The sequence below is a fragment of the Trematomus bernacchii genome, unplaced genomic scaffold (genome assembly GCF_902827165.1).
Source record: "Trematomus bernacchii unplaced genomic scaffold, fTreBer1.1, whole genome shotgun sequence".
In the NCBI taxonomy this organism is placed as follows: domain Eukaryota; kingdom Metazoa; phylum Chordata; class Actinopteri; order Perciformes; family Nototheniidae; genus Trematomus; species Trematomus bernacchii.
The window spans coordinates 13755133-13782070 of record NW_022987698.1 but is presented as its reverse complement, the minus strand read 5'-3'; the positions used below and the strand labels follow the sequence as shown (position 1 = coordinate 13782070).

At 40.2% G+C, this 26938-nt stretch overlaps 2 protein-coding genes across 6 annotated transcripts in view; both read left to right on the top strand.

Moving 5' to 3' along the window:
* Positions 1–1984, top strand: part of nfs1 (NFS1 cysteine desulfurase) — a 16020-nt gene extending 14036 nt beyond the window's left edge. Inside the window, exon 13 of the mRNA XM_034138871.1 lies at positions 463–1984. Coding sequence (XP_033994762.1) covers positions 463–526 — 64 coding nt within the window. The 3' untranslated portion in view covers positions 527–1984. The remainder of the gene's footprint in view (positions 1–462) is intronic.
* Positions 1985–2464: 480 nt separating this feature from the next.
* On the top strand, positions 2465–26842 carry cpne1 (copine I). Of its 5 annotated transcripts, none has more exons than XM_034138869.1 (16): positions 2465–2578; positions 18084–18212; positions 18564–18743; positions 19580–19654; positions 19770–19841; positions 20674–20757; positions 21096–21185; positions 21271–21369; positions 21456–21542; positions 21945–22004; positions 22236–22369; positions 22516–22570; positions 22720–22774; positions 23490–23623; positions 23709–23945; positions 24827–26842. In XM_034138869.1, the coding sequence occupies exons 2-16, from the start codon at positions 18084–18086 to the stop codon at positions 24950–24952; spliced, it is 1617 nt and encodes a 538-aa protein (XP_033994760.1). In that variant the 5' UTR covers positions 2465–2578; the 3' UTR covers positions 24953–26842. The 5 variants fall into 5 exon arrangements, with proteins under 5 accessions (XP_033994760.1, XP_033994757.1, XP_033994759.1 ...); XM_034138868.1 differs by lacking the exon at positions 2465–2578 and adding an exon at positions 14882–15012; XM_034138870.1 differs by lacking the exon at positions 2465–2578 and adding an exon at positions 14884–15006.
* Positions 26843–26938: the final 96 nt, after the last annotated feature.

Below are 26938 nucleotides of genomic sequence, written 5' to 3'. Positions count from 1 at the left end.
ATGTCGCCTGTTGAGAGATTAACAAACCAAGTAGTAATAAAGAAGTGATGAGTAAACGACCATGGAGAGATAAGAACACTAGGAGTTTATAACACATAAATACAGTCAACCTTTTGAGAAGAATTGCAAAGAGTATCCTGTGCGAGTGGGGATCATTTTTAAATAATCGGTTTAGATCATCTGAATAAAGAGATGGTTTCAGGTCGGTCTGCTTGTGTTTCTTGATCCGGCTTTTTGGTGTCAGCATTCGTACCCAGAACTCGGATATTAACTTGGTGGGAAAAATGTGACTATAGCTGATGGAAATTATGGATAAAACTGTGAAAATAAGTTAAGTTGTTATTATACTGACTCATACATGATGCATACATTTTTTCCTGTTTCTCTGTCTGGGTTTTTGTATGTCAATGGAGATATAAGTTGTAATGTGTTTTAATATCATTATCTCTGTCTGTCTTTCAGTCCTCTGTGGGAGATGGTTCAAGAAGGCATCGATCTAAAGAGCATCAAGTGGTCGCAGCACTAGACTCCTCCCACTTCCTGTTTATTTCCTGGCAGACGTCGATGGCAATTGATTTCCAGGGAAATCTGGGAATGCACAAACACGCACAAACTTCCTGTCCGACTTGAAGTCTGTTTGTACCTGTTGCTCTGTGGCTCCGTAGAAATACCTCTCGTTGCTGTCAGAAGATGCTATTTTTGAAGAGTTTATGTGGCTGCCTCTGCTTGTTGTGTCGTTCTGTAACACCTGAGTCCTGTATCACAAAGTCTGTTATCTTGTCTGGCTCTCTTTGGGATACCTAGCTTCACTTTCAGTTATCTCTGGGTTTCATAACCCAGCTGTGAGCATGTTGAAATTAAGAAAACCACCTACTTACAGCCTGTTAAATGAAATCAAAACCATGAAGTTATTGATATAACATCAACATTAGACAATAGAAAACACAAACGGACACATAAATAAGTAGTAAGAACAACATGCAACCAACTATTAAGCGTTATTAAGCCAAATAACCGTTAATAACAAATATGTTGTTAAACACCAATAAAGGAAATGAGAATAAAATTAAATTGATGACTGCCAACCAGAATATCAAGGCAGCAACATGTGGTTTTCAGTGAGGTAAACTATATAATGGCTAGAATAAATTAAGCTGTTGATGGATTAAAATTATGAAAGGAAGGCTGTGTTAATCATTGTGGGACTCTGCTTGTTCCCCATTTTCCTGTAATGTGATTGGTCGGTTTTGATCTACTTGAAGTGAACTTGCTCTAAGGTCAGTTAGCATTGCAGGCCATGTTAGAAAAGTGATCTAAACTGATTGATTGTGAGCCAGTTTTGTTACACCAGAAACGTCAGGTAGACAGCTGCCTCACTTTGTGATACAGGCTCTTGAAAAGGTGTTAAGCAGAAATACAATAGGAACGATGATGGGCTGTGTACTTCAGTGAGGCTGGGGTCTGTAACTGAACCGTCAGGACAGAAATGTACTGAGCTGTCTAAATATTTAATGCTTCACTTGTTATTATTTTTTAGTCAAGAATATATATGATGATTCACATATCGTCTCCTGCTCTGTTCTCCTGTAATAGACTCCTCTTTATCTCAGAACTCACATTACAGTTATTTTATAATTAGATTTTTCCAGTATTAAATAAAAAGTGTCGTTATGTACGTTTATCAGAAGTCTTCACAGTGTTAGGAGCTGCAATTTGATTTTGTGTTAATGTCTGGAACACTCTACAAGACTGTAGCCTTACATTTTCTTCAACTGATTTTTGAGAAACAATGACACTGAGATTAATGAGTATGGTTGTAATGGGAATCTGTAGGTGATCCTGAAAGTATACAACCAAACTGGATTAAAAAGGATTTTAAAAGACTTGTATTGTGTTCCTGAAATATTTCAACTCTGTCTACTGTCTTCTAGTGTTACTCTCATCATATACATTATTTTCCAATAAAATTCTGCTTTTTGGTTATGCAATAAACTTGTTTTGTTTGTATCAGGGAGTTACATACTTGCATCCATTACTGAGGGGTATTTGGTCTGGATAACAAGAATCCTGATAAACACAATACAAAAATAGGGACAATAATGCATAAAATACAATACAATAAATCTTTGTAAATAGCACATGCTTTATTAATAATACTACATAAGCTGTATGTGTTCTTGTTACATATCAATGTATAACTACAGACCCATAAGCAGAAGCAATTACCTATTTTTTAACTCTATTTATTTCACTTCATAATATACAACTAAGTAGTTGTTATATCATACTGAATAAAACATAGTTTCCATCACATATTTAGAGAAAATGCATTTGTATTGTATATTAGGATAAACTACAAATCAGGGGAATGTATCGTTTATTATATATTTGACTCCCTCTTAAGCCTGCAGGGGGCGATTTTGCTGAGACGTCTACACTTGCCATAGTCTCGCGTCAACATCACGTGGTGTTCGAGCCGACATTTCATGCAGCAGCCTACGGAGCAGAGAGGAGAGGAGAGAAGAAAAGAGCCCCGTTCATGAGTTAAACCTCAGTGTGTTTGTTGACAAATTTCTCGGTAAGAATCAAGCAGCGTCAGTCCGCTCTGCACTCACACCAGGAGCCGAGCCGCTCAAAGCTGCTCGATGCTCCGGTCCAACACATACATACACAAAGCAGAATTCACAACAAGCTAGGTAGCTAACGATGCGTTAGCTTAGCTAAGCTAAATTAGCTTCATTCAGTATTTCTGCTGGGAATTAGCTAGTTAGGTATCACTGTTCGAATCTCGCTGTCTAATTTTATTGTCGGGTATTTAATGACTGCTTATTAATGTTTTGGCAGGTTGGTTTAAAAAGCTGGTGTGTGAATTTGAGCTCTCAATTTTAGTGACTGAGGTCAGTTTTTTGTCGTGTTTCACTGCAGATTACAAGCCACACCCACATGGTCATGACGTCACCTCATAGAGTAGTGAAGTCCCGCCCTCCGGTGTCCCTCATGGGACCTTATTTCGTAAAGAATATGCACTGTGGTCAACTTTGAGAGACGAAGCATTTTTGATCCTGTTTGAATTGTGCCATGAATTTCATACATGATATTGGTCCATTTAATAGATTATTATTCAACCTAATATATGTAGCTAACAGGCTAGCTAGGCAGGCCCCCAGGAAGTGAGCCAGACGTTAAAGAACATCTTCGTAGTGGCCACACGGTAGTACTGCAACGTCTTTGTTATTCCTTGACGTCATTGGTCATAATAATCCTTTTGTTGACTAACATTAGGAACGAGACGTTAACAAATCAGCATTCTTTCTTGAGCTATTCAATTTACCAGTACGAACACTTGAAAAGCCCTTATTTAAATGATTAGGTCCTTAAACTTGTAAAAGTTAATGTCATTAATTTAGTAAAAATAAGTAATGTATTAATGCCTTTGGTCAGATGCATATTTTTTCCAAAATAGGATCCCATGATGGTCTACTGGAGGTGGCGGGACTTTCTGCTAAAACTTTTTGATATGAGTTGGTTCAAGATGAGTGATGGTTGTTATCGAGACAGTCAGGATCTGTTGCAGTTTGCTACAATACTAAGAGACCCTTTGGCATATCAATTACTACCTGCATACTACATACTCAATCAGTATGTATGGCATACTGCTTACTGAATGATGATTAAGTATGCTGACTGGCTGTCTTTACATCGCGACTGAATCGATTGCAACATTACTTGTCCGAAATGCATCGACTAAACATTTTCTGACAAATGTAAATCGGCATTACCTCTTTCACTCATGCAACATTTGTTGTATAATTTAAACATTTTTAAAACAATATATTTATATTTATCGTTCTTGGTGTGGATGGCCCTCAACTCTTTCTGGTGGAATTCTACAATAATTATGTTTTGAGACTGGTGGTTTAATTATATCTGCTTTTTTTTAATTATTTTTTTAACCTCCATTGATAATGTCCCTTAATCATTTTTAAATTAGCTAAATAACATTTCCTAGTTTTTCAATCAAGTTTCTTTTTAAATTACTTGATTTGATAAATTGTTAAAGAAATGTTACAGGTCCAATATCTCCGTAACATTTATGTAAAGAGAGGAATACCTGAAAGGGGCTGTAGTTCAGTCAGGGAATGATAAGAGGGATATGTGCTGTACTTCATTTGTTTCCGTTTCTGTCACGTACAAGTCAGTTGAGTTCTATACAAGTAAACCAGGGATTTTAATTGTCACTTTGGAAATAAATGAATGGATATGGTGTGCCTGTGTGCTCCAGCTGCAACACAATGGACCCTCTTTCTATGTCCTGTCTGTTTGAGATTTGGGTTTGGAATTGGCTGATGTATGGATGTACATCCATACATCAGCCATATTGTTCTGAAATAGATTTAATCTTTTGTGCTCGAGTTGTTTCATCCATGGATGTTCCACTTTTTGCTGGGTTTTAAGTTTGGCGCAACATGTGGACAGTGTTATATTCTAGCTTTAAACTGAGAAATCAAGGCAGTGCGTCTCAATGTAATCCTGAATTGGATATGCGTTATTGAAATGTCTCTCTGGTTTTCTGGCTGTTTGAAGGAAGTTCATTTATGTCTTCTATCCACTCTATTGTTTTTCTTGATTTATGTGAGTGCGAACTGCAGCCTTAGTTCAAACTTTTTACCTTTCTCTGGTTGTTTCTGACACTATTAGCTGTTGCTGTTTCCTCTCCTACTGTGTTTTCTCTCTTGCTGCCATTGATGTTTCAAACAGACTGTTTGCAGGTTATTACCCAGAGGGAGAACTTCCTGAGTACTGAAAGTCCAGGTTGAAATTTCAAAAAAGGTGTCGGGAAAACTGATAATCATGTGATGGTGTTGGTGTGAATTGTCTGTTTGAGGCTGACTTCTAAAATCATTGATGGTGTCAATGTCTGGCATCTTGTCTAAAGCTGTGGTAGGCTGTAGGTGGCTGCCACACACCCCGTTCAGGATTTGTATATTTAATATCAACAATTTTTACCAGCAACTTTAATGATATTCATCGTGCCTGAAATATCGGTTGTCCATCCAGAATGGTCCTGGATCAGGATTGTTTCGGAGAGCTGAAAATGTGTCTGAGGATTGTGAAAGCAGCAAACATGTTTTTGTCAGTCTTGCTTTTAACTTCCGTTTGCTTTCTATTCTGACCAGCTGCTGTCTTGAGTGCTGTGCTGTCAATCAGGTGCTGATGTTGCTCTTTCGAACATAATGCTAATGTTGCTGTGGTTGATATAATGCTAATGTTGCTTTGGTTGACACGATGCTACTGTTGCTCTCGTTAACGCTTTGTTCCTGACTGTCTGACATCGCTTTTGTAAAGATGTTGGTGGTTCTTATTGCTCTGGTTGAAAAAGGTACTGCTGCTGCCTGTGTTAACATGATATTTCATTAACAACGTTTTGCAGATTTGCTGGTTGATATTTTGCTCTTTTGACAACAAGTTGCTAAAGTGCTGCTTGCTAATTTGGTGTTGCTTGAGAATGAAGGCAGTAGAAGGATCATTCCGACCCTCAGTCTTGTATTTTCTGGTGGTTTTTGCAGGGTATAGCTTGCTGACTGCAGCTCGGCATGTTTAATCTCCTGTTTATTACTTGACCATTTTGGATGACAGTTTGAGAGTCTGTTTTGATATTTTGAGTACCATGCCAGCTTAGGTAATGTTGGAGTTTGGTTTTGAAAAGGTGTGACTCGGGTTGAGTGGCTTCATTGATCTAAGATTTGTTTCCCTACTGCTAGTTTTAAAAATCGGTTGGTTGTTATGCTTTTAGTTTCTAGTTTTTTGTTGTTGTGTTTTGTTGCGGTAAAGTACAACCTTTTACAAGCAAGGCTGATACTATACACCACACAGTCATTTCTCAATTCTTTCTTTATTCAGATATAAATGTATTAAGGACAACCTGCCAACCAAAAACATTGAACAACAATATTTAATCTGACCTCATTTATTTTAAGTGTCTGTTTTAACAGTGAAAATATACACACTCTTGTTGCATTGGTTTAGTTAGCTGCAAGTTGCATGAGATACATGAAGGTTGACAACAGAATATTTCAAAGTACAAACAACATGTTTGTATTGCATGCTAGACAACAGTAAGGATACATTTAAAGTGCTACATTTCAAAAGTTAGAAACAAGAACTGATGCCATGTTCACTCTTAAGATTGCAAAGTGTGTATCAAATGCTGATGTCTGAAAACGGACTGTAGCATGATCTCTTCATTTTCAAAGCTCAGAAACAAGTTTATTATAAACATTTTCAAAGCTGCTGATGGAGGAAGAATGTCAATTTCTGCATATGTTTCACCCCATCCCCCCCAAACCTTTTCCAAATACCACTGGTTTCCAAATGTCAGGACCCAAAAATGGGTGCATATATAGTTATAAAATGATCCTTTTAGTTATTGAAAGAGTAATTTTAAGAAACTGAAATGTAAGAAGTGTTGGATTAGCCTTTTTTGGCCTATGAAGTCTTAGATGAGTTTCCTGAGGAAACATCTGGAAACCACTGGTCCCCCCTTTTCTGCTCTTCATCTGACAGTAGTGTTGCTTTCTCCCCAGGTTGTAGGGCTGTTGTTTAGCAGTCAGTATGGCAGTAGTCATCAGGCTACAGGGTCTGCCTATAGTGGCTGGCACCATGGACATCAGACACTTCTTCTCTGGCCTAACCATCCCTGACGGGGGAGTTCACATTGTTGGGGGTGAGCATGGCGAAGCCTTCATTGTCTTTGCAACTGATGAGGACGCTCGGCTGGGCATGATGCGTACAGGTGGGGCTATTAAGGGCTCAAAAGTGTCCCTGTTGCTTAGCAGCAAGACAGAGATGCAGAACATGATTGAACTCAGCCGCCGCAGATTTGAGGCTGGGGCAGGTGCTGGGGAGACAGCTGCACCAACTGCAGGACATGCTCACCGACAAGCAGGCACAACCCCCATACCTACAGTGCAACAAGGGACCGGGGGGAGAAGCAGTAGCCATGGAAACCAAGGTTTCGGTAACAACCCAGCTTCAGTGACAGCAGCAAGCTCATCTCATGAGCCGCAGAGCCACAAGTCGGTTATTAGTGTTCTTCCCAGCTTCCCTAACAGCTACAGCTCTGCCCCAACCATCACCTCAGCTCTGGCATCACTCAATGCATGCCCACCACCCATCCCTCCACTTCCCAGCATGCCTTCCATGCCCCCCATGCCAACGCTGCCCACAATGCCAGTTCCTCCTCCAGTGTCTTCCCTTCCCCCTATGCCCACTATCTCCCCCCTGTCCCAAGGACCTCCAGTGCCTCCTATGTCCCATCTCTCCCACATGTCCTCCATGCCTCCCTTCAACCCCTCACTCCCTCCCCCAGGAGGAATGGGCTCCGGCCTCCCTCTTGGTGCCCCAAACCCAATGCTGTTCAACCCTCTCTCCCCTCTAGCCTCTCTGGGCCTCCAGGCACACATGAAGGCTGCTGCTGCTGCAGCAGCAGCTGGAGCCGGAGTGGCCCACCCAGATGAGTTGTTTATCCAACTGCACAATCTCCCATTCACCTGCTCAGAGATGGAGGTTAGGGAATTTTTCCGGGGTCTGGGGGTGGATGGGGTTCGTCTGCTGAGGGATGGGCAGGGTCGGCCAACTGGCAGGGCTATGGTCAAGTTCTTCTCACCCCAGGACAGCTTTGAAGCTGTCAAACGAGGAGGTGGCATGATGGGCCAACGGTTTATTGAGATAACCCCAGGCTCTGAGCGGCAATGGGCCAGTCTCAATGACAGCATGATGGGCCATGTTCCCCACAATAGCAGCAAATCAATGAACAGCAACGAGTCACAGGACCAGCATCAACGGCGTGGCAATGCTGGTGCAGGAGGTAGAGATCAGCGAGCAAGGTCACGATCTCCACATCGGCAGGAGTTTTGTGTCTACCTGAAAGGCCTTCCCTATGAGGCCGACAAGAAACAGATTAAGGAATTCTTCAATAATCTGTCCGTCCTGGAGGACAGTGTCTACATTGCCTACGGGCCTAATGGACGAGCCACAGGAGAAGGCTTCCTTGAGTTCAAAACCGAACAAGACTACAAAACTGCTCTGGGCTCTCATATGCAGTACATGGGCACTCGCTTTATCCAGGTCCACCCAATCAACCGTAAGGGAATGCTTGAAAAGATAGACAGCATTCGCAAACGTGAAGCATCACAGGGCGATGGCAAGAACCAGGACGGTTCAAAAGTTCCCAGGAACTGTGCCCACATCACCAACATCCCTTACAATGTCTCCAAGAAGGATGTCCGTGCCTTCCTGGAGGGTGTAGGGCTGTACGAGGACACCCTAAAGGTATTGACAGATAGCCATGGTAATGGTTTAGGTCAAGCAATCTTCCAGCTGCGCACAGAGGAAGATGCCCGAAAAGGTGAAAGACTCCACCGCCAAAAACTCAACGGTCGCGATGCATTTGTCCACCTGGTAACCTTTGAGCAGATGAAGGAAATTGAGAGGAACCCCCCTCCCCAGAATAAGAGGGGACAACGCAACCAGACCCAGCCGAACCAAAATCTAAATCAGAACCAGCACCAGCAGTCCCAGCCTTCTCCCCAGCAACCCCAGATAAACCCATTTGCGGGGATTAGCGGGGAGGAGTTTAACTTTCTCAGAAACACCATGGGGAACCTAAACAATGCCCCCTTTGTGAGTCCATTCTCAGCCCCAGGGAACGGGCTGGCAGGCCCTCCTCCTCTACCACCCCTTGCAGCAGGGTTGGGAGATGTAAATATGGGGATGGCTCCTCCACTAATTGCTGGTCTTCCTGGAGCTCCGATCATGGAGCCACCAGGCTTTCGACCCGGAGTAGCAGGAGGCGCTTCTTTCAACCAAGATGGGCTAAGAGGGTTAGTGCCCTTTGACAATGTCAACAGAAAAGCAGGTGGAGGTGGTCAGAATAGAGGGGGGGGGGCTAACAACAATCAAGGACGTCCAGGGGGTGGGGCTACTGGTGGGCCGCAGGCGTTCAGTCCAGGAGCTGAAGGTCACCGTAACCAGCCGGCCCCTGGAGGATCTAGCAATCCCAACGGTCAACGAGGTGCCCCTGGCCCGACAATTGTAAAGCTTCAGAATATGCCATTCACTGTTACCGTAGACGAGATCATGGACTTCTTTTATGGCTACCAGGTGCTACAAGGCTCAGTCTGCCTGCAGTTCAGTGAGAAAGGTCTGCCAACTGGCGAGGCCATGGTTGCCTTTCAAAACCATGAGGAGGCCTCTGCCGCTGTCATGGACCTCAATGACCGACCTATTGGAGCACGCAAAGTCAAGATAAGCCTTGGTTAAAGCCCCACCCAAAGCAGACTCACAAAAAAGCATGTGACTCCCATCTGAACCGTAACCCTAACACCATGGTGTAATGAGGGCAACATAAACCATACCATATTCTGGTATTAAACCAATAGCCCAGTTTTGACCTTGCCGCTGATTGTCAGTCATTACTAAAGCCCCTCCAGCTTTGTATAGATAATGGTAGGTAAGCCCACCCCTGACTTAATCCAGAATTTGTTATTTTCTGCCGCTCCTTCACTGACTCTGCTAGCACAAACGGACTGATGAAAAATGATTATGTATATGTTTGAAGATACTTTGTCTGCTTTTTTGCCCTGTTTCCAGTGCAGCCTTTTGCACATCATGTCCAAGGTTGTCCTGTTTTGTTATTATACTTATCATGATTGAGGTTGACAAACATTGTCGCTGTATGCGCTTAAACATGCCGCGCTGCTGAGGTTTCAAATGTACATGCTCTGTTGCTATGCTAATGCCTAATCATGCTCTGTTGCTTTTGAAAAATTGATGCTGAAATACCACAGTGTGTTGCTATGATGAAATATGTTTCCATGGGTATATCTTTACATGCTCTGTTGCTATGTTAAAATCTTCACGTGCTCTGGTGCCATGATAAAATATGCTGTAGATGATACGGCATTTACACCAAGGTGAAGTGTTGGTTCTCTATTTCTCCCATTTTCTATTGCTGTGTTAAAATTATGATTAAAAGCTACGATGCCATCGTGAAATGTTTATGCTCTGTTGCTATGGTAAGAATTATACAGACCTAAAGTGTCGTCGCTATGGTAAAAGGTTGCAACACTGCTCTGTTGCTATATGGAGGATGCGTGATGGACATACTTTTATTTTGTAAATAATCATGACTTGGCCGCTGAATCTTTTCTGATGTTGCTGTGTTTGAACAATGCCCCCTCCCTCCTTTTCTGCAGCACATGCTCATCGGTGTTTGGACTGCACTCGGATAAAGTCTGTAGCGATTTTTTGTTTGGTAGCTTTCTGTTGTACATGTTTGATAATGTGTTGGATGTTTCCACCTTCAAGCTTCTTTTTGTTTCTCTATTGTCAGTGTGAACAAACTTGTATGATCGTATAACCATAGATGATGTGGGGTCTCCTTTGCTTTGGCTAATAAAAGGACGTTCCTGCGATCAGCTCTCTCTGACTGTCTGCTCTTCACTGTCTGATGATGGAAACTTTTCTGAATAATGGTTACATTTGAGTTAATTGCTTATTTCTTAATGTTGTAAAACTTTGGAAGTCTGGTTGGGTTTTAATTGGAATACAGATGATCTTCTCTTCAACATCTTCAATGAAATATAAGGTACTTAAAATAACTCTTAGCATGCATGCTATAGCTGAGAGCTGCTGGGTTGCTAATACGCTGTTTAACTCCTTGCGTTAATTGTAGAAGTTTGTTTGTGTATTTCCTCGCAAATCCACCTCAAGATTTTCCTGCAGCGAATCTTGTTTTGGTAACATAACAGCTAATGTCATTTGACATTTAGGCAACTCCAGGAGTGATAAATGGCAGATTAAATTATTACATTTTCTCAAGAAAGTGCCCACATCAATCAGATGGGGTCATATTAAAGTTTGGTTACATTTAAATCAAAGCTTTGTTTCTGAACACATAATGCATGTACGAAAACATTGAATGTCAAAAAAGACTAAACTTTATGTACTTAATTGTGCAGTTATTACATTAGACCTAATCATCACCTCGCCCCTAACATCATCCTAGAGTGGATTTAGCAGAGCGTCAGTGGCTCTAGCTCAATCGTGAGTCACAACACTTAATTCCACAGTTGTGTTCTTGACATACAGGGACTAAACCCTGTGTGCTGCTACATTGGTGGCCATCAAAAAGTCCATAACGTTTTTACAGGCCGTACGGTTTCTTTACCAGCTATATGCATACACTGTAAGAGCATATTTGGCACATGTACTTGGTCTTATAATCAGCTGTGTAATGTTGGATAACATTGGTAATCAAAAAAATGTTTCACTAACAGAATTTAATCAAGTCTGTCACATAACTCTGGTACGCACTTGTGTTGTCATTCTGAAAGTAGCTCCAAAGATGTAACTGGATATGACCCATTGTACCAATGATATGAAACGGTGTATACTTCCTACTGCCTAATGGCATGAGAAAAATAAGGGGAGCATACATTATCCCAAGACAATCAATTAGTTCCAAACCATGGGGTGCTCCAGTAGCTCAGCTGAGGGATGATGGATGTGAAACTTTCTCACGTATATCTTTTTAGTTATAGCTCTGCTGTTGTTAAACCCGGCCTGTGACAAAATAATACACAAATTGTAAAATATTTGCGTGAATAGGTGCTTTATGATAGATTTCAACTATTTTGATCTAAATCGAATTAACCACTGTAGCCATTTTCTGCTTCTGTTAGGTTATTTATGCTGCAGATTTATAATTCAATTATAGCCTCAGTCATTTCTGTTTAGTTCACACACGCAGTCTCTAACAGGTTCATAGTACTCAACCTAAAAAGCAGGAAGCATCAGTTTAAGTAGTTTTGGCTGAAGAGTCTTCAGGAAATGGTTAACCTCCAAACCATGGTACAATGATGTCAATTTCCTTCCGGCTGTGCATGCAAGTGTGTGTTTGAGATAGAAATCGATAAACAGGCTTTAATAAAGTCAACTGAAACCCTTTCTAGACAAAGTAGTTGTTGGTAAAGATGATTGTGTCTGTGTTTAGCACTTAGTGATTGGAGAAATGCATTGGCATGAAAGAAAAAATCCTGATGACAGATTTAGTTTCTGAAAAGGATGTAAGTCTGAACAGTGAGTCTGTGTGTGAGTGGGTGACAGATGTACTGAGATATCAAGCATTCACCTGCTGAGGTGTGTCTCTCCCCCTCCCTTTCCTCTGATTGATCAATAGAAAGACAGAAGAAAGACATTCAGGTGAGTGACGGATACAAAGATGCTCCATTTAGAAGATGAAGAATTACCAATAATAACACTATACACTAGACTGTAATAACAAACCAGAGGCCTGTAGGGTTGTGGTGGCTTATAGTTGATACATGGTGGCCTGTAGAGTATTGGTCGAACAATATTTCTCAGGGGCTGATGCCGATTATATTTGAGCATGCCAGCTAATGGCCGATATATATTGCAGAATAATTTGCTTTATCTTTTCCTTTTTTTGCATTTTTATAAAAAATATAACAGATACAAAATTGTTAATCATAAATGGTCATCTATTAAAGACTGCTGTCTGCATTGTCTCTGTTTGCTTCAGTAGATCTCTATTCTGCAATGGACCTTTTTAGTTTTTAAATATATAAACTGAATAAATATACATAATTAAACCAAACAGTAAAATATGTAAGAAAGGTACTAACTTATGAATCATTAATAAATAGGCACTCAATGCATTTAGCAGAGAGCAGCATCTCTTTGTCCTTGAGAGACAATAACATTTGTAAACTAGGGCCACATTAAGTTAACAATGACTTTCACAGTGTTGGCTCAGTTAAATACTATACATAAATAAACAATATGCCTAATGTTCAGGCATTTTACAATATAAAAAATTAGAGTAATGGGACTACCGCTACAATAGATCTATATAGACTTTCAAAGAAGAGGGTGCCATGTGTAGGATAGTGTAAGGTGATCTGTATAGTGTAGATGTTTGCATATAGGGCCATTCTCTTCTGTTTATTTACCAGCAAATTCTAAAAAGCCATTTATCCATGAACATGTTTTAAATAGCTTTAGTGCTCTGGTGCTGTGATGTACAGTAGCTCAGTCCAGTTGTATAATAAACGTAATTTTGAGACTGTCACTAAACACTTCCTGTTTAAGGATTATTAAAGAATTAGTGATATCGTTTTGAGTAATTTATTTGTATTTATCAAGGTAAATTACAACAATTCAGTAGAATCCAGTTTTCCCTTTTATTCCCTCCCAAGTCCATCTGACAGGATCACATTGTGTCAGCTTGTGCTCTTCATTAAAGCTGTAAGATTATGACTATTTTTTTTCCAGGGAATTGGTTCAATAGAGGATGAAGTCAAAGACTGCTGTGGCAGGAGTGTGTCAGTGTGCGTGTTTGTGTGTTTGCCATTTACAAGACACTGGTTATTGAGATGATGCCTTTTTGTTTTCTGAGAACTGTATTTTTCTATGTTTGGTCTTTTCTGTCCTGTCTCTCATTAGTGATGTGACGCGCTGCTGCCCTTTCTGACTTCACTGTGTCTCTACTGCAAAGGATGAACAGAATTAAACTGTGTTGTTTCTATGAGGAGGATGGATCCTGCTGTGTTGAGTTTGTTCTGCTGTGTATTCTGATCCCCATTATACTTCTGAGACTTTTCTGTGTTCTCTCTTATCTCAGTACAGCTGATTTTCAGACAGAGTGCTTTTAGCTTTAACAACAGTACTTCCGGTTTGAGAGTCTGCCCTTCAACATAAAAGCACATTTACTTTTCCAAATTGCACACGTTTTTCCTTTTCCTTTTGTACATGCTGCACCTGCACTTACAAAGTATGCACTGTTGCATGCAGTATTCATACAATTGGGACATACTGCTTCATAATGTAACATTGCAATATTAATTTTGACCCTCTGACATTTTGGTATTTTTGGCATAGGCTACTGATTTGAGATGGTATGTATTGGGACATTAAATCTGTTAATGGCATATTAGTATTGTAGTGTTTGATTCGAAACACACAGTACATTTTTTACCAGTGAGTTTTGAAGTTCAATCTTGACCTCCAAAAGGAAGATTTTGCTGGAAGTTCTTAATGGGATGGAAATCTCCACTAAATGTCATAAAGTGGTATATAACAATTTGAAAAAAGGACACATTTGAACTGCTCAGATCCAAAAAAATAATATATTAAATTCCTTTTTTTTCAAAAAACTCTACGTCCAACAAGGGACAATACAATTAATAAAGTTTATGTTTATACTGCAAGTGTTGCTTGGTGTTTGGCCTCTTTTGTTTGGCTTTGTGGCAACTTGATTCAGAAGCTCATGAAATAGGGCAAAGCCACATTGCTATAAATGGCTGGTCGACTGCAAATGACCAATCCTTTCTGCATTTCGTCAATCTATTTGTCAAGAGAAACAAATAACTTGCTACAAGCTGCCTAATTTCAACCTAAGCTGCTTTTCTGGTTTCTTTTTATGCTTCTCCTACGTCCATGGTCTTTTGACATGTGACATAAAACAAATATATTGTTTATACTTCTTGTGTTGCTGGAGTTTGCTTGAAATGAACAGAAAAAAAACTATAAGATGATTATTGCAGAAAAGTCTGTTGGTAGGAACTGATTTGACTTGTTGTGGTGCCGCTTTTATTTTGAAGGAGTTGGTTCGGAAGTCTTTGTTGTTGCTGCTGTAAACTGGAAAAACGTATAAACCTAGAGGGCGTGAATGACATTGGACTTGTCCAATCAGGACACGGATGTGAAGCTGTTTGTCCAATCAGGACACGGATGTGAAGCTGTTTGTCCAATCAGAACGTAGACGTGTAGTTGCTTGGCCAATCACAGCGTGTATGTCTGTGTGCCGCTCCCTTTTAGCAAACTGCTGAACGGCGACGAGCTGCTGATTTTTGTTTCAGATACAGTTAAAATACTAACTTTAGCTGTGGTTAATCTTAAAAAGGAGTCTAACGGAGTGTCCAGGTAAAGGTTAGTGCTTTCCCAGGTTTGTTTACTGTTATTCAAAACCTGTCGTTTCCTTTTACGGACTCTGAGTAGTTTTTCCTCCTCCCTTGTGTTTGTTCTTGTGGTCTGAAGAAGATAAAAATATATCGCCGCTGATAAGGTGGTTTACAAAGTTTATATTGACACTGTGTTGTGTTTGTAAGACAGAGAAAGATGACTGGCGTGTTTACTGTTCTGCTTTGGCTGGGGACTATTTGTACTGCCTCAGCTAACTTCCTTTCAGTCTCATGTGGGTGTTGCCTTCAAGTGCTGATGTTGCCTTTAGGGCCCTGCTCGCTCAGATCATTGAATATGTGAATAAGACAATTACAATTGCATTTCAGTCTCCTGAGAGCTTTTCTTATTTGTTTAGTGAACAGTCAGGTAAACTTGTAGGACACCAGCAGTAGTTTAGGTGTGTCATTTAAACTGTCTGTTCAGTTGACTCCTTCGATGGGTGTGTTTATGATCAGATAGATGTAAAAGTATCCCATGCATGTACTCATGGGCGTAGGAAGCATCCTGAATGTGGGGGGGACATTTTTAACGGGGGTGTGGGGGCGAAAAAAAATATAGATTTCCTGTATTCTGGTGCATTTTAACAGGTGGTTTGATACTTTTATGTGGCTATACTAGCATGAGGAAAATGATGGGTACATTTTGTAATTTCAGTAGTAAAGAAAGGAAACATATTTGATTATTAATTCAGAGCTGTCTTTGAATTAATAAAAAGCAGTTTAAATGCCCATTTTTTGTACATTTATATACAACAATAAATATTTGTGAGTGCATTGAGAGATATTGTTGTGGAGAGTCATTTATATATAAATCGCAAAATACATTTGTGAATCCTTCTGTGAGCATTTATTAATATTGAGACTGATCTGACTCCATACAGATGTTAAGTTCACCTAGGAATGGTATCATTGACTTAAATGTTCAAATAAATGTTGCTCTTCTGTCTATATTGGTCATATGATGCCCCTTGACTGAAATGTTTCCTGTTCAAGATCCCCACTGATTTCCTTAAATCCTGGGATGAGAGTCCACATCACAATTTACTCTCAACTGTCATTTCCCTTTCATCACTCACCTCAGCAATGGACCTCTCTCCACTGTCCCTGTATTCTGCCTCTGACTCACTCTCAAGTGCCTAGATGTCAAGAGAGGTGGTGAAGTGATAATAAATACTGATAAATACTAGTAACCTGGCATTTCGATGCCTTTTCTCATCTAAACTATTCAGTATTTGTATCTCTCTATCATGACATAAAGACGAAACTCCTCTCCAGAAGTGAGACACCGCCATCACTGTTAACTGATTAACTGCTACCAGCTGATGACTTACTTTCCTCTTCTTTGAAAAAAATGTTCTTATGTCCATGTTGTCTGGGGGAGAAAACATATCAAACCAAGAGATCGTCAGCTTTGATTTTCGCTGTATTAACCATTTCCTGAACATTTGGTGTGTGTGCCTTACCTCCGCTACCGGCATCGCTTCATACAACAGATCTGAGCTGTCCAACTATGACATCACTCCTTGAACATGCGCGCGCTATGTGAGAATCTGCCTTGGTACAAAGTAGCAGTGAAAACATGGAACGGAGTTTCATTGATTTGGGCATTCTCTCAATAAGCAAGTGGAATGGATTTCATTTGATAGTGAAGCACTGACACAGCGCTCTACAAAGTGCGGCGAGTGGATAGACCGATTCACAGACTTTCCGCATAGTAAAAGTGGGGGGGTCTAAACTAATCATTTGAAAAAGTGGGGGGGGACTTGTCCCACCCTCATATAATGGCTGCGACGCCCATGCATGTACTTAAATAGGAGCAGCTTTACTACACATTAAAATACTCCATTAGAAGTAAAAGTCCTGCATTCAAAAAAAGTAGCTTAATCTGAAAAGTTACTATTGCTGCTAAATAATTGTAGTGGAGGTAAAAGTGCAAAATGTGCCTCTTAAATATAATGGAGTAGAAGTCTAAACTACCTAAAGTAGTTCAACAAACCTAGGGAAAGTCTGGACAAAAAAAAACAAAGAAAATAAATTCAAATAAATTAGAAACAGAACAAAACCAGGCTGAAAGAAACTTGGATCAGACAGAAATGAAACACACATACATCAGGTGCTACTAATGCAGAAGTAGGTTTCCTAAAGAAAGGAAGGGAATGACTTCCCCCCCCCCCCCCAAATGAAAGTCATGGTGCTGTGCTTGTCAAACCACAAAAGTTAAAAAAAAACATTTACACACATTAAAATTAAACTACAGTGTTGTTAATACATATTGTCAACTGTGGCAGAGAAATATGAGTAAAAGTATAAATAACACAATTTATAACAATGTACAAAGACTTGACAAGTCAAAGACAAACATTCATGAAGTTACTTTTATATTATAAGCAAAATGGACTTGTGTAAAAGTAACCGTACATCTCAGTATTTCATCACTTCCTGCTGTGACACGCCTCGAATATAACAGTTGTTGATGAAGATTCTCCGAGGCTTTAGCTGTGGTTTAGTACTTTAATTCAGTGTCTGTTGGAGGACTGGCTGCCTCCTTTGCATGTTTAAAAGATATGTGACAGTTGGTAGGTACGGTAAAAGATGAGATAAGTAAGGAACCGGTAAGCAGAACACTTTATGACTCCAATAAAATGATACTGTCTACTTTCTTACTGTTTGTCACTTTATTATCTCTGTGGCGAAGCAGTGAACTAACTACAGTCTGCAGCTGTAGATATTTGGTTTTTATTGTTGGTGTAGAGCTTAGTGCAATCACTTGAATGGTTTATTACGTTGGCATCTTCCTGTTGCTGGTTTTGTCCGAGTGCAAAAGCCACACATGTTCAACTTACTGTCACATGCTTAACACAAAGAGAAACAAGTACTCACAACTGACAATCTGTAACAAGAAAATGTTGCAATTTAACAATGATAATCATGGGATTTTGCTTGACAAGTGTTATTCAACGATCAGTCAGATGTCTAAAATCTGATTTAGTTTTCTGTTGCATTGAGTCTGATCTGATGGTCTCTGTCTGTCCCCCTCAGATGACGGACTGTGTCACTAAAGTGGAGCTGTGCGTCTCCTGCACTGACCTGCTGGATAAAGATGTCGGATCAAAGTCTGATCCTTTGTGTGTGCTGCTGCAGAGCACAGGGGGAGACAAATGGACCGAGGTAAGAATAGAGATTTACAGGCTTTATTGTCATCTGCAAAACAGCTACAGCTTAGTCACAGGCTCCTCCAACAATGCAACATACGGAAACATCAAGACATAAAAAGAAATAACAATAAAATAAGGACATAATAAAACCATCCAAGTAAATCTTATACATGTACAATTGATCGCAGATTACAACTCTGTATAATGCAACAAATATGTGCTATAAACTAATATAAGTGATGACTCAGGAGTTCAACATCCTTATGGCCTTTGAGATAAAACTGTTACGATCACAATACAGGATACATGTGTCTTTATTTTCTTTCTATAAATGAATCTCTGTCTCGGTCTGTCTCCTCTACAGCTGGCTCGCACCGAGCGTTTGAATAACACGTCGAGTCCGGCCTTCAGTCAGCGCCTCAAACTGGATTATCACTTTGAGAAAGTGCAGAATCTGAAGCTGGGGTTGTACGATATCGACAACTCCAGCTCGGACCTCGGAGATGATGACTACCTGGGAGGGGTGGAGCTAACTCTGGGACAGGTACACACCAAAACAACTAACACCAGACTCAGCAGAAACACACCTCTTTTCCATTGACTCAGTGGGAAAAGATGGGTCAACTCATCCCAGTGTGTCAGCTCTTCAGACTGTACTGATGCCTTTTTTGTTGATTCACTTTCAGAATATACTTTTGTTGGTTATGCTGGTTTGGAAGCAATGTTCCAACCAGCAGACAGAAACCATCAGACCAGCTATTTATTGGATTAGGCTAAATACATTTCTTATCTTACATCTGACAAACATCCAACTGATTTTTGTATTCAGTCTCTACTTAAACCTTTTTTCATCTTAAGTTTTCTAGTAAAATGTTTATATATATTTAATAACTACTGAAACAAGTAAATAAGTGACACCTTCTCAACCTCTCAGTGATGTAATCCATATGTATCTACGACAGTTTTTAACAGATTGCATTTTTATGTTTGAGTAACAACTAATTGTTTGTAATTGCTGTATTAGCGATTACGCCGCACAATATTTTCTTTACTAGATGAGACATTCTGTATATAAAATGTCAATGAATAGTAAAAAAAAAAAGGCCTATATCACTTACAAACAATTCATTTTAAATATATTTGCAAACTAGTTTAAATAATTTTTGTTTCATCATAAAATCCAAACAGTAATTTTAAGCAGCCATCTCGTCATTTATTTACTAAATGTTCTCAGGTCCACAGCGTCCTCTGCTGGACAAGCTCTGTAATCACAACACTGTCTCTGAATTGTATGGACTGCATTAACTTGGTGCATTTCTCCATAGTGCTTTTATATTGTGTAGTCACTGATACAGGACTCCCCTCCTCTGTGTGTTTCAGATAGTTGCCAGTAAGAGTCTGACCAGACCTCTGCAGCTGAAGAAGGGCAAACCTGCAGGCAAAGGAAGCATCACTGTAAGTACTCTGTGTTCGTGTTTGTTCAAATTATTTAACTTATAAATCTGTTTTTTATTTGTGACTTCCTGTACACTGTTCTCTGATCATCAAAATAATATTTGTGTGTGTGTAGATCACAGCCGAGGAGATAAAGGACAACAGAGCCATTGAGTTGGAGTTTGAGGCTAAAAACCTGGACAAGAAGGTAAACTCTCCTCCTCCTCCTCCTCCTCCTCCTCCTCATCTTCCCATTTGTATTTCTTTTCCTTCTTATCTTCATCTTCTTTCTCATCCTCTTCTCTACCTTCAACTTGTCAGGGCTGTGTTGCTTCATCTCTTCTTGTATCCACCACTAAGTTTATATGTGAAGTCCTTCCCTTGTTTTCAGTAATTCACTAAATCAGGTTGTACCATTTAACACTTAACATAATATAAGGAATGTTTTAGCAAGAAGAGACAATAAATACATAAGCGTCAAAGTGTATGAATAAAAGAATAAATGTTAAAATGCTCAGTGATGGAAATTGGTCTATATCTCTCCTTTCATTCACACTTTCTGAAGTTACAGTAATGTGACTTTATAAATATTCGGGTCTCCAGCCGAAACCCCCCCCCCCCTGTAAGAAATATATATGCACTGTGTTTTGAAAATGTATACTCTTTTACAGCTTGTTCCATCACCGTGATGAGACAACATTACAGTACAGGACAGTTTCCCCAATAATGTTTATTTATAACCACCATAAGTGCAGAGTCCTTTGACTCCTTTGATGGAAGACTAAAGTGACTATACCTTTACTTTTTGTTATGCACATCCATACTTATAAAGTTCATTGTAGTTTAGAAACCTGGTTACCCATACATATAAGTGGCAACAAAATCTGCTTTCTCCTCATTCATATTTCTATAATCCCATAACCTGATTACTGATAACGGGTTTCTCATTTAGCTTCTCTGCTTACTGGAGAAACAAGGCTGTGCTTCAGTCACTTCAAAAATGTAAACACACTGAATGACATTGTCTTTTCTCTGTTCAGGATACGTTTGGGAAGTCTGATCCATTCTTGGAGTTTTTCAAAAAAGGAGACGATGGAAAGTGGCAGCTGGTCCACCGAACAGAGGTACACACACACACACACACACACACACACACACACCCTACTTTTGTTGCTTATTTAGTCATAAATATATAATGTTGTAGGTAAATCATTAAGTTTTAAAACCACTTTGTCATTCAAAATGTCCTTACTTTCAATGTACAAAACTTGAATTGACCTATAATAAAACACACACACACACACACACACACACACACACACACACACACACACACACACACACACACACACACACACACACACACACACACACACACACACACACACACAGTATGATGTCATTTAAATTAAAACGCTGGTGAAAAATGGCTAATGATGCCTGTTTGTGTCATTGTGTGTAGGTGGTGAAGAACAATCTGAGTCCCTCCTGGAAGAAGTTCACCGTCGCCCTGCAGACGTTCTGCGGCTCCGACCTGGAAAAACCACTGAAGGTTCGACCAATCAGAATCCACCTTCAGTCAAAACAGCCCATCAAATCTGTAACAGTTAACATGAGCTCTGCTCCCCCCTCTGCAGGTGGATTGCTCTGACTATGACAGCGACGGCTCTCATGATCTGATTGGTTCTTTCACCACTAAAGTCTCCGAGCTGATGAAAGCTGCAGGTGGTTCCCCGGTGAGCTCAGGGAATATCAAATCATTTATGTTGTTATATTCGCACGCTTCAGAGGTTTTTAACGTGTCTGGTGCGTTGTCCTCCAGGTGTCGTTTGACTGCATCCACCCCGACAAACAGAAGAAGAAGAAGAGCTACAAGAACTCTGGAGTCGTATCTTTGAAGAACAGCAAGGTAAAGACCACATTACCCAGAGTTCCCTGCTTCGTAAACCATAAAGGGGGACTTCTTCCAAAGTTTTCCTTTTACCTATAGTGCTGGTTTGAAAATACTGGTGTCGACTCTCTGAATCTGAGAACCTACCAAAGATGTCATATAAATGCAGTGGAGTAAAAAGTCAAATAATTGCAATATTTACTTTATTTAATGTAGTGAAGTAAAAATGTAAATACTTTTCAAAGTCATCCTCAACTACAGCACTAAATGTACTTGATTACATTCCACATCTTGTTTCAGATGCATTTTTCCCAGATGATGTAAATGCCTTTGTCTGCAGTGTGCCGTGAAAAACATATATAAACTAGTCATGCTTGACTTTTGCGATTGTTTCTTGAATGTTTCACTGTGTGTTTGCAGATGTTAACTCAGTACACCTTCCTGGACTATGTGATGGGCGGCTGCCAGATCAACTTCACTGTATGTTAACATCAATACATGCACATTTTAATCCACCAATTACAATCAAGTCCACATAATTAATATATATATATATATAAAAAATCAAACCTATTAAATGTTGTGTTTTTTAGCTGATAAGATGATTGCTATCAGGACCTTTTATTAACTGTGATGCATACAGACGTTTCAGTCAAAATCCCTTCCTTGATCCGATGTATTTGAAGAATGGATGAATGTGTGACACTGCAGGTGGGGGTCGACTTCACCGGCTCTAACGGAGACCCTCGCTCGCCCAACTCTCTCCACTACATGAGTCAAGACGGGCTGAACCAGTACCTGTCGGCTCTGTGGTCCGTGGGTAACGTGGTGCAGGACTACGACACGTGAGTACACACTCACACACACCTGGGGAAACAACTACGCAATCAAACATATGCACATTCTGAAACAAAAACTCTGAATCCTGGTAGAAAAATATAATATGCTATTATTTATGTGACTCAGTGTTTTTTCTCTTTTCCTGTTTCAGTGATAAACTCTTCCCAGCGTTCGGTTTTGGAGCCAAACTGCCTCCAGACTACCAGGTAAGCAGCCAATCACAACACAGCAGATGAAATCAGTTTTTATAAAATATATAAAATTGAATGTTGAAATAACAGCATCAGGTTTTGCTAGCAGCCAATCAGACCTGTAGATTGTTTTTGTTTAATTATCTGTTGTATTGATCTTTCAGACTGCAAATCATGAGTTCGCCCTCAACTTCAACCCCGCCAACCCCTTCTGCCAAGGTATTCACACGCAGTCCTGTACTCAAAATCTTTCACTATCTCTTGTTTATAGTTTAAAGTTCTGAAGTTGAAATACTCCTTCTGCAAATACATGGTACCAGGGACTAATGTGGTTTGTGACAATATTACATTCTAAGTACTGATATAATGATACTAAAGAAGCATTTCAGTGTTGTTGCTAGTCCAGATGGAGCTACTTTTTACTACTTTCATTTGTATAAAACTGTAAGGATTGTAACTAATGCCTAGTGGTCACACCCTCTTTGAAAAGGAGACAAAATAAAAGTGGACAATTTAGTCATTCAGGAGGAAAGAAGAAAAAAAAGAATGTTTCCCTGATCTTTGCTTTTCGGTGAAATAAATGCGTCTGAAAATGTGTTCAGATAAATACCATAATGATTTTAGCAATTTAAGGTCAGATGATCTCTATGGCAGTTGTGTGGTAGCTGAAATGGGTTTTGGAGAAGGAGTCTCCTTCAATCGATATTGTTAAGCACAAGTACACACATTATAAAAGATCCCTGGTTCTTCTTATTTCCCTGGGTAACTACAGCAGAGTTTGACAAGAACTACAGAGAAATACCAGCATTTAAACTCCCTGTAATCAACCCGAACTTGATAACCTGATTTACTGTTTCTATATTTCCCTAGATTGTCTCAGCTGCTCGACATATGACTAAATATGTTCCTCTCTGTTAAACTTCTTCTCTGTCAGGTGTCCAGGGCATCGTGGAGGCCTACAGGATGGCCCTGCCTCAGCTGAGACTCTCTGGACCCACAAACTTCTCCCCCCTCATCAACCATGTCGCTGGCATCGCCTCCCAAGCAGCGCAGAGCAACAATGCCGCTGTGAGGACACACACACACACACACACAAATGCACACAACAAACAACCAAAAACACACACTCATCTCCATCTGTATCTCTCTGCAGCAATACTTCGTCCTCCTCATCCTCACTGACGGTGAGATCACTGACTTCGACCAGACGAAGGACGCCATCGTGCGGGCGTCGCGGCTGCCCCTGTCCGTCATCATCGTGGGGGTGGGCCCGGCTGACTTCACGGCCATGGAGCTGCTGGACGGGGACGACGGCGTGCTGAGGTCCACGGTGGGGGAGGCCGTCGCCAGGGACATCGTCCAGTTTGTCCCCTTCAGAAAGTTCAAAGATGTAAGTGTGTGTGCAACCACAAGGATTCATCCTTTGTGGCACTTCTGGTCTGTAGCTCTAGAGGTATTTCCCCCTGCTAACTTTTCTTCGTCACTGCCTCCAGCTGGGTAAAAATGAAATAGACACTTTAATGAATTGTGGCTTAAATGTGATACCCTGCTCAAGAGTGTAATGCACGCTAGTATTGTCGACCAAAGGAAAACAATGATTGCTTTTTTTTTTTGTCTTGTCAACAAGTTATGATCTCAATCTCTGGCTTGTGTTCTGGCAAATGTATGACTTTAATATCTCAGACAATATTCCAGTTTTGTTTCATGTACATTTAAGTAACGGTATTATGTTTCTACAGTGGCCTTAATCTGTTGTGTATCAGTATCTGTTAGCCCTTTGTGACCAGAACTACTGAGAACAATGAAAGCGAAGGAACTAACCGTCACCTTTTTGCATTCGAGCTGTGTCTGAGAAAATATAAAGATTAGACAGACAATCAGTTAAAAAACAACGGCAACATTTCAAAAGCAAGTTTTAAAACTGGGATCGTCGTGTTGCTCTCTCTATTCACTGTGGGCACTGGAGTTTGAGTTGGATGTGTTGCTGAGGTCTCCTATGAGCTTCAGAAACATTTTAGCATAAAAGTTGTTTTATTGTTGTATTAATATATGTGTCATATTGTTTATGTTTAAGTAAAATGTATATCTAATGGGACAAATAGATGAACTGAAGCAAACCTATTGGAAGCACATTGGTAAACTCCAACCAGAACAGGAAGAACTGTTACAGCTGCTTCAATGATCATCTGGAACCTGTTGATTTAAGACGGACTTATTAGCACTTCCTCTGACATCACAGTCAGTCACTAACATGTCTCTGTCTCTCTGCAGGCTCCACAGGCGTCTCTGGCTCAGTCTGTCCTCGCTGAGGTTCCTAACCAGCTGGTTTCTTATTTCAAAATGAGAGGCTTCGACCCCCCTAAACCCCCAGCCAAAGCTGCGGCCCCCAAATCCTAAACCTGGCACCCTCAAAGCCTCAACGCCACCCCTGCACTCCCCACACCCACCTTTAAAGCTGAAGGCCCACCCTCATCTCATTCCAGGGTCACACCACTCTTCAGGGTCCAACCTACTGTGTTGCTAGCCAATCATAACGAAGCATGTCAGCCAATCAGAATGCCATAGCAGTTGTTCCCCAGTTAAACAATTATATTTTGTCATACTTTTCTCTTCATAGGTGTAATGATGATGTAGTTTAGAATAGATGATTGACTTTGATGCCCTCTGCTGCTTGCACACTCTCTATGCAAATCACGTGTTAACTCGCGTGTGTTTAACAATCACGGAGCCTGATTAGCTTTATTAATCAGGTATCGATACTTAGCACTTTGCTCTTGCACTCAATGCTGGAAAATGTTGTCATGAATGATCATATCTTTTTGATCATAGCTTTACTAATACAGCCTTAATATAAAACCTTACTATTGCCTTACTGTAGTTTTAGCGCTTCAGCTGTATTGCTTCCAGACTGTTCTGTCACGACTCTCAGTGCCACCATCTTGGCTCCAAATTGTGAATGTACCATCAAGGCGCATTTTAAAGTGTAAACAACTCTTTCCCACGTAGGGTTTTATTGTTGGAATGTACACACAACAAAGGAATTTAAAACTCCCTCTTCGCCTTCTTTGCCTCATCAATTAACGGGGCTCTTTTTCTGTAACGGGAAGAGTTTCCACAAATGCTTTGGTTGCTTCTTCCAGCACCATTTATGCTACCATGGCATTAGGACCGGGTAATAACAAAAGTGCTGTCCTCTTCGTGTTTTGGTTCCTTCCTTTGTGAGCATGGGACCTGAGCATCACACTGAGAGTCTGACTGAATCTGATCTGCTCTGCTTATTAACCAAAGATGTTCTTCTAAAAGCATGCACACTCCTATTGCCAAATTGTGCAGAAAAACCACAGTTAATGTTACATTGCCAACTAAATCGTTTTTTGCCAACGCTTCCTCTACAGAAACTTCACTTAGACTTAACATCGGATCACTTGTCTTACCACTTGCATCACCACATGTTTGCTGTTTTTCTTCAGGGTCCATTTTATTAAAGTGATTTAGGATATTTGTTGTGCTGATACTTTTTTCAACTTAAGCGACAAGATTTATTCTTCATTTAAATAAAAAGCTGTGGGATAATAGCTGGCTAGTTAAGGAAGTGAGAGAAGAATGTTTTGTCAAACATTTGACAAATCCTTCTGCCTCTGAGGTGCCATCAGTGTCGGCTGTTTGGATCAAATTGGTTCCAGTTTTCCCATAATGACAACATAATAAGGTTTTATAAAAACCTTTTAAATTGTAACATTTGAGAATTGAAACAGTCGGAATAGAACTTGAAAAATCTAATGAAGTGGACCATGATGTCAGAGTTTGTGTTTAATGTCATTTGCCAAGTGTGTCCCTGTCAGGCTGCCATGACGTCTTTTTGTATTCTTCTACATTACCAGTAACTTGTTTAATGTCTGTTTCTATTCGAAGGGAACCTTTGAAAGAAAGAGGTTGTCTAATGGTAGAAACTTTGGCCAAAATCATGGAGTTTTCATTTGAACCAGACTGTTGATAAAGTGAAAGCAATCATTATAGAAATCAGAGAGAATTACAAGGCTGCCTTATCTTTGCTGCACGGCTCACTGTGAACACTTTTTATACCATTTTTTGTATCTGTTTATTTTTCTGTTTACATCCTTGTTGATCCACATCATCATGTGACCACCAGCCCCACCGCTCACTTATTCACATGACTGCTTAAACCAACCAGTATAACTAAGACCAGTATAACCAGTTACTCTATATCATGTCTGTATGAGCACTGCCTGGTAGAAAACAATAATAAAAACATATTTGGGAAAAGAATGTATTTACTTTGTTTCAGGAGGAAAGTGAGAGAAATAAATAATGATTGTGATTTCTCTCCTGGTTATGACCGTGGAACACGTGGGAAAGATTCAG